Source organism: Hevea brasiliensis, chromosome 13, assembly GCF_030052815.1.
Source record: "Hevea brasiliensis isolate MT/VB/25A 57/8 chromosome 13, ASM3005281v1, whole genome shotgun sequence".
Classification (NCBI taxonomy): domain Eukaryota; kingdom Viridiplantae; phylum Streptophyta; class Magnoliopsida; order Malpighiales; family Euphorbiaceae; genus Hevea; species Hevea brasiliensis.
The window spans coordinates 68,167,045-68,182,115 of NC_079505.1; the positions used below are offsets into that span (position 1 = coordinate 68,167,045).

Consider the following 15,071-nt stretch of genomic DNA (forward strand, 5'->3'; position numbering starts at 1 on the left):
AACAAGAGTGAGCGTTCAACTCAGAGAGTAAAATACCAATTTTAACTACAATTTCTATAGCTACTTAGAACTAATGCATCATAAGAAGTGAAATGCAACACCATCGAAATTTTTATACACATCACATCATAATAGCAAAAAGGTAATTTGGAGCACTCATACACCTAATAATGTTCAAACAGTACATATATTGGAGCTGATCCCCTATACAACTCTCTTAATCCAACCTCTGCTAGAGAGTGTCTCTCAAGCTGGACTTTCGCTTGATAAACCAAATGCGGGGGCTAGTGAGATCATCTCGAGCCATGCCTACCCTGACTTATCCATAAAGGACCGGGTCTCAACGAGTGTCTCTCAAGCTGCGTCTACCTGTCCTATCCATATCCAATACCACACACCGCACGCACGCCAACGCACGCACACTGCTCTAAATTACCATAAACAACATCCATGGCACTTCATCAATTAAGAATGCAATATAAAGCGTGCCTAGTGTTTAACTACATAGATACATATTTATAAGTGATGCATGAGCATGCCTGAACATATAATAATATTGAAATTATAATTAAAATTAATATTTTACTCACAGTACACTAGACACTATTGTAGAGGTTGGGTGAAGGAAGATTGTTGACCCTGATCACCTACATAATTTTATTGTAAATTTATTAGTGCTAATTCAGATAAAAATATATTTAAAGAGGCAAACACATTATAATTTATGCCGAAAATTTGACAGAGTTTCTCTTATACCTAGGACCTACCCAACCTGCAAAAAGATTTAAATAACACTTCTAAATCTCAATTTCCACAATCATATCTCATCAATATCATATGGCCCCTCCTGGGCCCTTTAAATCAGACAATAGTCATAAATTTGAAAAATTATATTTTAGTCCTTATAATTAATATTTTGTAAAAATCTACTCAAACAAGCTCTAAAAATTATAAAATTTTGCCCCGTGGTCCTTAATAAATTTATAAAGCTGTCGCAAAAGGAATTATAATTTTCTAATCAGCCATGAATATTTTATTTAAGAATATTACTCAATTCCATAAGTTTTTAATAGCTAACATATTCTTAATTCAACCCAATTCAATATTCACATATTTAAACATCTATTCTCAAGCTTCAACCAACTATATAAAATTTAAATATCATAATTCTAGATAATCTTATATGCTTATATGCTAAAAATCTAACTAAAATCCATCTATATTTTTCAAAAATATTCTACAATCACTCAAAAATTCAACAAACACCATAGAATATTTCCAAATAATTTAATTTTCACCATATATTTTTCTTAGAATTTTTCTCTAATTTTTCTTATTTAAAAAACATTACATTTAAGCACTACAGACTGAAAAATAATGAAAATAATCTTATCCAAAGTTTATCTGTGTCTCAAAAATTTTAAAAATTTATGAGGAAGCTTTTCAAAGTTGAATCGTCCTTAAAACTCGCTGAAGCCACGGTCGGAACCACCGTGCACTGTGGTCGATCACCGGTGACATCTACTAGAAAAAGAAAGAAAGAGATAGGGAAAGGTGAGAGAAAGTGAGAAGAGGGAGGTGAAAGGGGGGGGGGGGGGTGTTGTGCTGCGAATTCTAGGTTTTTTTTTTTTTTTCTGCTAGAATGTCTCTTAAATAGCAGCTTTTGTTTTATTTATTTATTATTATTATTATTGTTAAATTAAACTTTTAAAATAATTTAATATTAAAATATTATAACCCACAATATAATATAAAATAATATAATATAACTATATATATATATATATTTTATTTATTATAATTATCTTCTTTTATTTTAAAATCAATTCAAATAAACCCTATAATATTAATAACATAATATTTTTTTATTTTATTTATAATTTTAAAAATTTAGATTGTTACAAAAAAAATTTTAAATTGACTTGGAATCAAACCGAACAATTCCGATTCACTTACAGCTCGAGTCAAGCATGGATTTGACCAGTTTCTGGTGCAGAAACCGGCCTTTAGCCTGGTGTACATTACATTCGGATCTGAAGGAAAGGGATATGCTATAGTCGTATGCAAAAACGTGTGGAATTTGTTGATGCGAAAATGATTCCATTTTTGCAATTTTATGCTTAATTATAATGGAGCCAATTTTCTTTTATGATTTTTTTTTTTTTTGAAATTGCAGCTTTTACTTTGTGGTTTGGATTTAAGCACGAGTTATAATTTGTGTTCATGGGAGGGGAGGTTTCCCCCATCTATCATTTTCCCTTAGTCGGGCTTCTTTCATGGCCCAGCCCACACACAAATCATAGAACAAATGGGAAGCGGAGGTCCCCTCCATCTATTATTTTCCCTTAGTCAGGCTTCTTTCGTGGGCCAGCCCACCCACAAATCATAGGACAGAAAATAGGGAGGGGAGGTCCCCTCCATCTATTATTTTCCCTTAGTCGGGCTTCTTTCGTGGGCCATCCCACCCACAAATCATAGTACAGAAATGGGAATTAAAAGATATTAACTTAACATGAATAAATTGAATTTTTATTCAGTTATAAAAGATTATAAAATTATAATGATTGAAGATATTAATGCATTAAATTATTAATTATAATAAATTTTATTTAATTATAATTACAATAATATATACAGTTGATATATTAATTTATTTATATAAATACATTATAATTTGTATGTTTATATTATATTACATTATCACACTTTATCCTTATATCTGTAAATAAATTTAAAGAGAGAAAAAGAGAGAGATTTTTAAATGTTTAAGAGAGAAAAGGAAAAAAGGAAGAGAAAATAATAAAATTATTAGATAGTTTAGTATTAAATTTGAAATTTAATATTTTAAAAGCTTAAAATTCAGAAAGAAAGGGAGAGAGAAAGCAATTAAGTGAGAGATAATAATAATAATAATAATAATAATAATAATAATAATAATAATAATAATAATTGGATAGTTTAGTGTTAAATTTTAAGTTTTATTATTTAAAAGTTAAAAATTTAGAGAGAAAGGAGAAGAGAGGGAAAAAGAAATAGAATTCTATTTCAATCTAATTATCACTAAAATTACGTAATTTTAATAAATTATGTATAAAATTAATACATGCTTTTATATATATATATATATATATATATGAAGGAAATATATGCTTATAATTTTGATATATATTGAAAGTTGAAGAATGTATTTATTATTTATTTCTTAGAAAAATTATTTAGCGTGCATGTGGAGAACTATATAGATATGACTCTTTCATAAAATATGAAAAATGAATTTTACATCCACTTGATTTTTATAAAAGAAAATATTATAAATAATTATATTTTTTAAATACAATTCTACTTTTAATTATATCATAATTTTAAATACTATATTATTTTATAATAAAAGCATATTTATTATGTAATATTTTATTGTTCATATGAAAATTATTTTGATTTGTTAAAAATTAATTATATTTTATAAATGCATTTTATATATATTTTTTTATATCATAATTTTAAAAAATATATTATTTTAAAAATAAATCAGTTCGTAATCTTCATTACAAACCTATTAATTTGCGGTAGTAGCTATTCAAAGGGAAAATGTTGAATAGATCTGATCGTACTGCGGACAAGATGCATACTTTGAAGTCTGTTGTTAGGATCTTTACTGCTTCGCCTTGGTTCAGCAAAATCTAACGGAAAGTGTGGATGCCGTTTCAGCTAGAGGAATTATTAGGTGCACCCGGTGCACATATATATTCTCTCACAATCATGTGGGATCCACTTCTTATATAATAGAAAAGACTCATTTTCTGTGAAAAAGAGAGCACTATTTTTTAGTATACCGAGTGCACCTAATAATTAGCCTTAAGCTAATACAACAATGATCAGACAGTTGTTTCTTAGCAAGCTAAGCGAAAATGGATTGATCTTTCGAGACTTCGAACAGCTGTGTCCGAATTTATAAAAGTTCGTATATTATTCTTATAAATTTAATTTTTTTTAAAAATAATTATTAATTTAAATATTAAAATTAATATTTAATTTTTTTTACAAAGTATAAAAATGAATATAATAAAAAATTAATTTAATATTTTTAAATATTAAAATAACATTAATAAAAAAATTAAAAATTACAGAAATAATAATAATTATTATTAAATCTTTATACCAAACACCCTCCCTCCGAAGTGAGGCCGCGCCCAACGTGACGCAGCACTGAAAGTGTACAGTGCACTTCATAAAATACCAATTTATTAATAAATTTAAATTTAAAAATCAAATTCTTATTAAAATAATTAAAACTAAAATGAATATAACTGTATATATTAATAATTTGTTAAACAAAATAATTTTAATGAACTAATGCTTTTTTTTTTTAACTATATATCTTTATAAATTTGCAATATAACTTTTCTTTATGCTATATAATTAATTTAAAAAATAATAATACAATCATAATTAAATATATACAATACAATACAATAGATATTAAAAGTAAAATATAAAAAATTTGTATTTTTTTATATTATTGTAAAATTTTAATTATATATAAATTCTAGTAAAAAAATTAAAAAAAATAGACCAAATTAAATAAATAAAATCAATAAAAATTAGAAATTAACTAATAAATAGCTGATCATCAGTTTAATTAAAAAAAAATAATTAACACCCGCAATAATTTACCATTTAATATCCTAGCTCATATTCATTTATTAAATAAATATACTATAATTCAGTTACTGAAATTCATTTATCTATTATTATTCTTTAAAAAAAAAAAAGGTTAATAAAACCACCCCACCCTTGGAAACTTGGCTCCATGACGATGCCATCCCCTGGCAAACAAAAACAAAGTTGATAAGGAAAGAAAAGGTACTCCTGTGGCTATGGTTCTTGAATTCTGACAGGGAATCCATCAATTCTAAATCCTGGCAAACAAAAACAAATTCCATCAATATTCCTCCCGTGCAAAATTATCCTTTGTTATGAAGCTGTAGATAGAGATAAGAACACGGGTCCACTACCCACTACTTGTCTCTGCTTTGCTAATCCACCCCATAACCATTTAACTTTCATCATTTTTCATCTATATATACATTGATAGTCTCTCCTGTCTCCTCCCAGCCTGTATTTGTTTTTAGGTACTCTTTCTGCTGGCTACTGCAGTTGTATATATCTCTAATACTGTTTTTTGCTGTGGGTGTTCATTTTCTTGATTCCTTTGCTCATAATTGTTTATTGCTTGTATTATGATTCACTTTACTGGCACAGATGGTATATGGGTTCATGCCAACGCACAACTTAAAAGGAATTTTCTTTTTATAGAAATTGGTTGAAATGTTAGGTTAAGAGGTGAACTGGATACAGATTTGGAGATTTTGGGTTAAGGATTAAGGTTATTCTGTGATTATCAGATTGGATTTTTAACCATTTCTTTTTCTTTTATCATGCTAGAGGTTATTAAGATGGGATCCATGCTGCTTCTACTCGTATTGACATTCTTTGTCTTCTCGGCGTTTGTGAACAATGGTAACGCGGGGATCACGAGTTCTTTCATTCGGTCTGAGTGGCCAGCTACTGACATCCCTCTTGATAACGAAGTATTTGCTGTTCCTAATGGTTACAATGCACCACAGCAAGTAAGTGTTTGCTTATTTGAGTATCTTGTGCAAAAATAAGATTTTGCTATTATAAAAAGGAATGTTGTGGATTTTTATGCATTCTTCTGCTTGATTTCACAATTCTCCATGCTTGTGTATTGTCAGTGTCAGTGCTTTCATTTATCGTTCGTATCAATACAATGTATTGATAGGCTTCATGGGAAGTCTTCTTGTCATTGAGTAGATTCTGTTTGTTAAATCTCGTTGTTTGTTAACTATTGTTGAAGAGAAATTGTATAAATACAGAAAGCAGCAGCACCTGCACTGATACATTATAATTTTTTATGAAATTTTGCTGTTGCATTTTGCCAAAACCTATAAAACTAATTTATGTTTTGAAGGAGCTCACAACTTTCATTTGAGATATGTGGAATTGTTTGTACTCTGGTGATGATGGGGCATTTTACCATCTACTATCTAATTTCCGTGTATATATCTTGTTTTGTCTATTTACCTGCATTTTCTTGATTTACTTTAACTCCAGGTACATATAACCCAAGGTGACTATGATGGAAAAGCTGTAATTATCTCATGGGTGACAACTGATAATCCAGGGTCCAGTAAAGTGCAATATGGTGTGTCAGAAACAAAATATGATTTTACTGCTGAAGGGACAGTGACAAACTATACCTTTTACAAATATAAATCTGGCTACATTCATCATTGTCTCCTTGATGGCCTTGAGGTAATGTACTATTGACCCATGGAAAGAGTTAAGCTCATGAATAGCTTAATTTTTATCAGGACAGGAAGTAAATTGCTGTTTGCAAGTTTTTATAGTAGGTTATTTTATATTATATATAAATCCAAATAACATACAACAAATCAATGCATTTTTTTTAATTTACTCTAATCTTTCACACTGTAAGTAGATTATGAAAAGCCTCTAGGTTCTGTCTTGCCAAACTTAAGCATGACTTTGGTGTAACTATTTTGGATCTAAACTCCACATTAATGTCGTTAATTAAATTTCCTTTTCCAAGCATGCAAAGAATTTTCTGGTTCTGACTACTGTTGTCTGACTCTATCACTTGGGCTGTTTCTTGTTTCTAGTATGAAACCAAATACTATTACAAGATTGGGGATGGTGATTCTTCTCGTGAATTTTGGTTTCAAACACCTCCAATGATTAACCCAGATGCTTCTTACAAATTCGGAATAATTGGTGAGTTGTTTCCCTTTTGCATAGTCTTCTAGGAGCAATTTTAAATTTATTTACCTTAAAGAATTTAAATATTAGTATGCTTTGAATCTTGAAAATGTGTTGTTGCTTTCAATATAAATGGAATTTGGTATTTATGTTTCAGGCTTGATAAATTTGTACTTTGATTATTCTGTGTTATGAAATATAATGACAGCTATTCTAAAATAGCTAGATAACTCAAATTGCCTGAACTCGAGGGATGACTATTTTGCCAAGGCGATGGCCCATCATATAGATTCATCTTTGGAACAATACTGAAACATCTCTATTTCTTCAAGGCACTGAACTATAATATAGAGCCATGTAGTAACAGTATCTGAACATCTCGTGGGTCATTTGTCATTTCTTTTAACTAACAGTAGAACTTAACTAAGAAAAATAGGTCCACTATCACAGTTAATTTGCATTAATTGTAATTTTGTTCATTATAGTCTGATGCCAAAATTCAAATTTGGATGGGACATTCCTCTATCTAATTATGATCTTTTACATAGCCGTAACCATTATACTTGTGATTTTTCCTCCTTGTCCTTGTGTGTCCTTAAACTTCATTCAGATCAATTATCAGGCCATCCATTGATGACTTTTGCAACTCTTACCTGGATTTGTTGCAACCTCTACCTTCTAGGAAAGCATTACCGTTAATTACATATTTTATTTATATGCATACATCTAAGAACTCAAAATGATTTTCTCTATATTATTTTGATGTGAATTTCACCAATGAGGAGCTCTATGCATGTGGTAGGTGACTTGGGGCAGACCTATAATTCCCTGTCTACTCTTGAGCATTACATGCAGACTGAAGCTCAGGCTGTCTTATTTGTTGGAGATCTTTCTTATGCTGATAGATATAAGTATAATGATGTTGGTATACGATGGGATTCATGGGGTCGTTTTGTTGAGAGAAGTGCTGCATATCAGCCATGGATGTGGTCTGTTGGAAATCATGAGATAGAATACATGCCTTACATGGTAAAATGTTTTTCTCATTGTCAAATTATTTTATGATAAATATTATTATAAATCTTTTGAGTTGCTTATCGATTCTATAAAATTGTTTTAAAATGATGTTTATTTTCTTGTCATTTCATAAAAATACTTGGATAGTGAAACAGTGAACATCCTTTGTACCATTTATAAGCATTTGCTTCCCCTTGTTGCTGTTGTGCTGCTACTCTCAAAGTGATAAGCATGGAATAATTTCAGGGATAGTTCAAACCTTCTTTTTACCACTTATTTTGTTTTGCGGTTATTCTTTCTCGTTATGTATTTTTGCTTTTCTCATTCCATGAAATTGGGAATAACTAAAAGGCACTCAGCATAAGCTTGCGTTGGATCACAAAGAAAAGAGTTAACTTTTAATTTTAAGTTATATCAGTGTTGTTATTTGGTGGTCTGTAATCCCTGATGTGACTACATCAATTTCACAAAGTGTAGCGGTCATGGGAACAATCATTGAGATCTTAGAAAACAATAGTAAATCCATGGGCAACTGGGCTTTGTAAGACATGAGGATGGGGTCTGTTTTTGTCTGAACCTTCATCGTATGAATGAATTCTTTGATGTTTTTATCTTCTTCTTTCCACTGCTCACAGTATCTGCCATGTAGCAGTCTTCAACAATGACATACATAGTGACATAGTTCACATACTAGAATTATGTCATTGCTCTGGCATTTTTAATATTTAAAGTTTCTTGTTCAGTTGTATGATTATACATGGCTATTAAAATTATAAATATAGTAGCTTGTTGGGCTTTGAATCCTTGTAAGGTATAAATACGTGCAGGGGGAAGTCGTTCCTTTCAAATCCTATCTCTATCGGTACCCAACCCCTCATTCGGCCTCCAATAGCAGCAGTCCTCTCTGGTATGCCATCAGACGTGCGTCTGCTCATATAATTGTGCTATCCAGCTATTCTCCTTATGGTAACTTTTCAGTCCCTCATTTTTCACTTTGCTATAAAATATAAATTAGTTAGCCATCCTTTGATTTCTTATTTCATTTTCCACATACACACCAAAGTATATTAGAAATAAAATAAAATAAAATAAATCACATTATCGTAGTACAATTTATTGTTTATACTAAAAGGTTCTTTTTTATTAAAGAGTAAGGTGCTGTGATTTATGTTGAGATTGATTTAACTTTTGAATAGTTAAATACACACCTCAGTATGTGTGGCTCAAAGAAGAACTCGAAAAGGTTAACAGGGAGGAGACACCTTGGCTCATTGTTCTCATGCATGTCCCAATATATAACAGCAACGAAGCACACTTCATGGAAGGTGAAAGTATGCGAGCAGTCTTTGAAGAGTGGTTTGTCCGTTACAAAGTTGACGTAATCTTTGCTGGTCATGTTCATGCTTATGAGAGATCAGTATGGTTTCTTTACTGCCATCTCTTTCCATTATTTTGCAATATGGTAATTAATATGCACAATTTTTGACTTAGGAAGAGAATAAATGAGTGAAATTATTTGCTTCAACCATTGAACTCCATAATTTGAGTGTCAAAATTGAAACAAATTGTAATATGAACCACACTATATTTGATCATTTAGTTATTGCTGATACATTGTTGCACTTGTTTGATGTATTTGACGTGACAATATTATACAATTCAATTGAGAAGTATATCCATATTACTTGAAGGATGCTAATGCTTTTCCCCCTCTCATGTGAATTTCAGTATCGAATCTCAAATATTCACTACAATGTATCAAGTGGTGAATGTTATCCTGTAGCAGACAAATCTGCACCGGTTTACATAACTGTTGGAGATGGAGGAAATCAAGAAGGTCTTGCTGGAAAGTAAGTGAAATTTCAAGACTGGGAATTCACCCTGATTTGGATTAAAAGGGGTGAAAAAGATCAATATAATGATGACTGATAGACTCATGTTTCCTATAATATTTTTAATGTAATATTGAACAAATGTTTCATTGTATCCGTAGGTTTAGAGATCCACAGCCAGATTACTCTGCATTCAGGGAAGCTAGTTATGGGCATTCAACATTGGAGATAAAGAACAGGACCCACGCATTCTACCAGTGGAACCGAAATGATGATGGGAAACAAGTAGCTACCGATGCATTTGTGTTGCACAATCAGTACTGGTATGTAAACTTTGGCTGTCTTGGCCATTTGCCAACAATGTAGCAAAAAACCTATCCATTTTTTAACTCAAAGGAAATTTAAGTTTTCTGATACATTTTAGCCAAAATCATTTTTTTTATTCAAACAGAAATATTGTTCATTAAAACTGTCCGATGCAGTATTGGAAGATTGAACTTCTATTTAAGAATTTTGTTGATTTATTTTTTTAATTGTAAAATTAGTAAGATTATATTTCTACTGTTTAGGAAATATTAGTAGTATTTCTATGATTTAGGAATTTTATTACTATTATTATCATATAATATTTGAAAGACAAGTGAATAATTAGATTGATTTTATTTTGTTAGTGCTGTATCCACTCCCCAGAAGTCTATGGCAGATGGATAATAAACATACAAAGCTTTATTTGTGTCATTCTGTCATGGCAGCATTGCTTCTGCACCATTGTACCACAACAATTTTGCGAAGTATGCAAATCATATAAGAAAGAATCTAGGGTAGCAACCAATCACTATCAGAAAAAAAGATGTTGTGTAATCTTGTGATGCAAATATTTGTTTTTATTTTATCATTGATGTGAGAATTTCTAACAAGGATTAAGTTGTGTTTACACAGGTCAAGCAGTCTGAGACGGAGAAAACTGAAGAAGCATCATCTGAGGAGTGTCGTTGGCTGGATTGCCAGTCAGTGATAAGATTCAGGAGGTTAAAGCTGCTAAGAATAATTGGAACCTGTATTTGTAATTTGTACCCAAATAAGTAAACGGCTTTCCTGGATAATAAATGACTGGAAATTCATTCTATATTGCAGAAATGTGTGATGCCTCTCCTCTGTATTCTGTCTCAATATCACACACAATCACATTGAAGTACTAGAGAACATGAAAGCTGATAATATTATTGTCTAGAGCTAGCAACTGTACTTTGACAAATTAGAAATAAGACTTTCTGCAGATGATTTAGTTCTTAGTTCCAGCTGATGGCTAAGCAGAAGACTTCACTTTGCAGGTTGCATGCCTCTCAAGTTGAATCTAGAACAGAACCAGGCAAACACTAGTGCAATTTGAATCTGGAATAAAGCAATATATATGCTGAATATCTAAGTGTTAACAATGTCTTCTGCTGGCTAAGATTATGAACATGAATGAGATACAGCATTAGACCCAACTACCGGGCCGGCTTTGGTTCGAATAGGCTTGGAACCAGAACTGTGAACCCCTAAGTTTCCGATTCAATCTGGTCCAAATCTACCATTCTAGATTTTTTCCAGTTTTTTTTTATTATTTTTTAAATGAAAGAAACAGTTAGACTCGAAACCATCTTGTTATGTTTCAATTCAATTGTAGTCTAGTTCATTTATGATTTGAGTAAAAACTGAATTTGACTAATTCTAATCTAATTTCAGTTCTGAGCTGGCCTTTAGCCTGGTATACACAGCATGAATTCAGCCTTGCCTGTTCATTCATAACAGCAACAACATTTATGTACTGTGTTAGTTCTCACATGCAAAATTTATTGATATTGTTGATTTGTGGATTTGAGACTTGTGATTTTAGAAGTGTAATTTGAACTACTTTGCAGGTTAGATAGGTCTTAAGTACAGAGGAAACTTTGCTGGATTTTCGGCATAAATTAGGATGTCTTTTGCCTCTTTAAGTTCTTGATTTGAGTTAGTACTAATAAATTCATTAATATAATTGTTTAGGTGAGCAGAGTCAACCATCGTCCTCCACACAGTAGCTACAATAGTCTCCGGTGTACTGTGAATAGATATTGATTTTATTTGTAATTTTAATATTATTATCTATGCAAGACATGCTCTTGCATCCACTTATAATTATATGTATATAGCTATTATAGGCACTCTTTGTGTTGCATTATTATTTGATGAAATTGATATGAGAATTGCCTTAGGATAATTTAGAGCTGTATGCGTGTGTCGGCGTGCGTGAGGTGTGGTACTAAATATGGGTAGGACGAGCAGATCGGCTTGAGCTAGTCTCGCTTGGGGCCCGGTCCTTTTTGTGACGAGTCGGGGTGAGTACGGTTTTGAGTTGATATCGCTGACCCTCGCATTTAGATTATTAAGAGAAAGTCTGGCTTGAATTGATCTCACTGGCAGAGGTTGGAATTAAGAGAGTTATGTAGGGAATCAGCTCCCATATATATATTTTAGTGATGTGACACACAGGTGTGTGAGTGCTCCAAATTATTCTTTGTGCGAATATTGTCTGAATTTGATTGACTTTAATGATGTATATTGCATTTCATCCTTAGGAAAGCATTACCCTAGATAGTTATAAAAATTTTATTTCAAATCAATGTCTTACTCTATGAGTCAAACGCTCATTCCTGTTCATCCTTTTTTTTTAGGCTATAGGAGGGTTTCATTTTTTAGAATACTATGCTTCCTTTTTCGCAGGTTTATCAGCAACCGTTCCTTGTATTTCATTTTCTTGATTTAAAATTTAAAACTCCGCATGTATTAGAGTTATTTTTAATTTGTGGGATTGTGATGATTTATTTTCTTTAGAAACTAATAACTTAATTTTTATGGATATATTAAATGTATGAGATAGATTGTTTTGAGGATGAGAGAGCTGAGCTCCCATTTGATTATATGATTGATTGAAGATTGTGAGGGTGAGCTGAGCTTCCCAATTTGATGTATTATGTGAAAACTCCCCGTTGGATAATCTAAGTTATAGTCGGACTCTGTCTGGTTGATTCTTTAAAATGAGACTTAAAGTATGGGTTATACGGTTGAGCTAGAACAATTAGACTTACTATAGGCTTTAGGGGTCTTATACCGACCTAAGTTCTAGTATTGGTCCGGCCTAAAATTTGGGTCGTGATAAGTTCGATTTTTAATAATATTAATCGAGTTCTTATATGATGATTTTTGTGGATACTTTACCCACTACCATCCTATTTAAGTCTACATTTGCATCAATTCTATCAAACCTAATTCTAGGGTAATTTGATTTTAGGATTACTATCTTCAAGTCATAATCATTTTCATTTAAGTCTTTTTTCTAAATTTAAATTACGTATTATTTGATTGGATGAATTTACTATTGAAAATAAATATTCTTGTTAAAAATATTCAATGAATAAAGATGATAATTTATCTAACAGCAGTTGATAAAAATAGAAAATTTTGTTATAATTAAGATTTGATTTTATTACCTTATCAAAAAAATATTTTATTAAAATATGAGTCACTATTTTAAATATATTAAATTGATTTGAGAAAATGTGTTTCAAATTAATATAAGAGACTTAATTTTAATCTGTGTAAATTTATTTAATAAAACTCTTACTATATATATATATATAACAATGAAGTATAAAAGTTTATTTATTTATTTAAGGTAGTAGGAATAAAATAGCAAAAATTTTTCTGAAGGGAGCTCTATCGACAAATTTGCAAATATATAAATTTCAAGAAACTGATTAATTACATTACAATAAAAATTGAACTCTTTGTTTTATTTTTTTTTTAGACTTAAAAAAAAATTACCATAGCTCTAAAAAGAAGGATTTTACCATCGTTTTTTTTTTTTTAAATTATCTATATTTAGTCTTTACATTTTAACAAAATTAATTATTTAATATTTATATTTTGAAATTATACTATCTACTCTCTTTATTTTAAGTCCATTAAACTAGTTAATCCCTTTATCAATTTTTCTATTAGTCAATGTATTTTAATGTCAGTCAAATTAGTTTAATCATTTTATTTTAGTGAAACTAATTTGAGACTAATATATTTTAAAAAATATATTAGTCTCTCTGGTTATATTTTTTTTTTCACTCACATCTTTCTCTTCGATGTTTTCTTTATATTTTTCATCTTTAGATGGGAAATGGTATAAGTTGCTTGCACAAAAAAAATTAATCAGTTCCTATAAATCTCTAATTAATAAAGCAATGATTCAGGAAAATTGTTTTTTAATATAAAAATCACAAAATAATATTTAGGAAATTGGATGAAAATAGTTAAACAATTTTAAAAAAATAAAATTTATATTTAGTCTTCATACAGTAAAATTTTCATTTTTATCAAATAATATAGTTTTTAAAATATTATCTTTTTCAAAATATAAGAATCTAATTAATTTTATTAAAATAGAATGACTAAATATTAATATTTTTTAAAATTTAAATATTAATTAATTAGTTTTATAAAAATAAAGGGATTAAATAATAAGTTGATTAGTATTAAAATCTATTAATTAATAAAAATTTTGATGGAGGAGCTACAGAGTTTAATAGAAGTAAAATATATAGATTAAATAATATTTTTTAAAAAATATAAAAATTAAATAGTTAATTTTGTATGTAGATACTAAATAGTAATTTATTTAAAATTGTCCAATGTTAAGTTTTTTTTTATTATTATAATTAGTTATTAACTTAGGGAAACCCAGCCAAAATCTGAAGGTCAAAATCAAAATGGGTCATGGTCAATGGTTATAGGCCTCTTAACTGGTTTTGAATCGGGATCAAGAGGCCAGTTCAGGTCGCTCTTCCCTTAAATCAGGCCCAGAATCGACCCTGATTCAAAAACTTTCTCTTTTGTTTTTCTAAAATTTATATTGAGTTCATTATATTAAAAATTAAATAAATAATATCTAAAAATTTATTATAATTTGATAATAATTTATTTAGAATTGAAACGGAATCATTCTGAAACTTTTTGAATCAGATTCGAAACGAACCATAAAATCAACTAAATTGAAGGTTTCGGGTCAAAATTGGACCGAAATTGACTTGTAGCCTTGTCTAAACTTAGTGTTTGTTTGACATTGAGTTTGAGAGGCCAAAACTGCTTCTCTGAATAAAAATACTATTTTAGATACTATTAAAAAATAATTTAAAAAAAATTATTTTATTATTTTTATATTCTTATGTTAAAAATTTATCAAATTGTATTTTAAGTTATTTTTTAATATTCTCTGACTAATATATTTAAAAATATGATTTTTTTAACAGCTGTTCCAACAATAATACTAAACAGACCCTTAGGTGTTATAGATGGTTACTCTCCAACAAAAAAAACGCTAATCATATTGGTTTTCCTTATTCTACTAGG

At 29.7% G+C, this 15,071-nt stretch overlaps 1 protein-coding gene across 3 annotated transcripts; it reads left to right on the forward strand.

The window, feature by feature from the left end:
- The first annotated feature begins 4,848 nt into the window (after positions 1-4,848).
- On the forward strand, positions 4,849-10,776 carry LOC110660062 (bifunctional purple acid phosphatase 26). Of its 3 annotated transcripts, none has more exons than XM_058132126.1 (10): positions 4,849-5,132; positions 5,446-5,630; positions 6,136-6,336; positions 6,705-6,816; positions 7,604-7,830; positions 8,646-8,784; positions 9,015-9,235; positions 9,547-9,668; positions 9,812-9,973; positions 10,590-10,776. In XM_058132126.1, the coding sequence occupies exons 2-10, from the start codon at positions 5,457-5,459 to the stop codon at positions 10,663-10,665; spliced, it is 1,434 nt and encodes a 477-aa protein (XP_057988109.1). In that variant the 5' UTR covers positions 4,849-5,132; positions 5,446-5,456; the 3' UTR covers positions 10,666-10,776. The 3 variants fall into 3 exon arrangements, with proteins under 3 accessions (XP_057988109.1, XP_057988108.1, XP_057988107.1); XM_058132125.1 differs by lacking the exon at positions 4,849-5,132 and adding an exon at positions 5,156-5,187; XM_058132124.1 differs by lacking the exon at positions 4,849-5,132 and having other exon boundaries at positions 5,439-5,630.
- Positions 10,777-15,071: the final 4,295 nt, after the last annotated feature.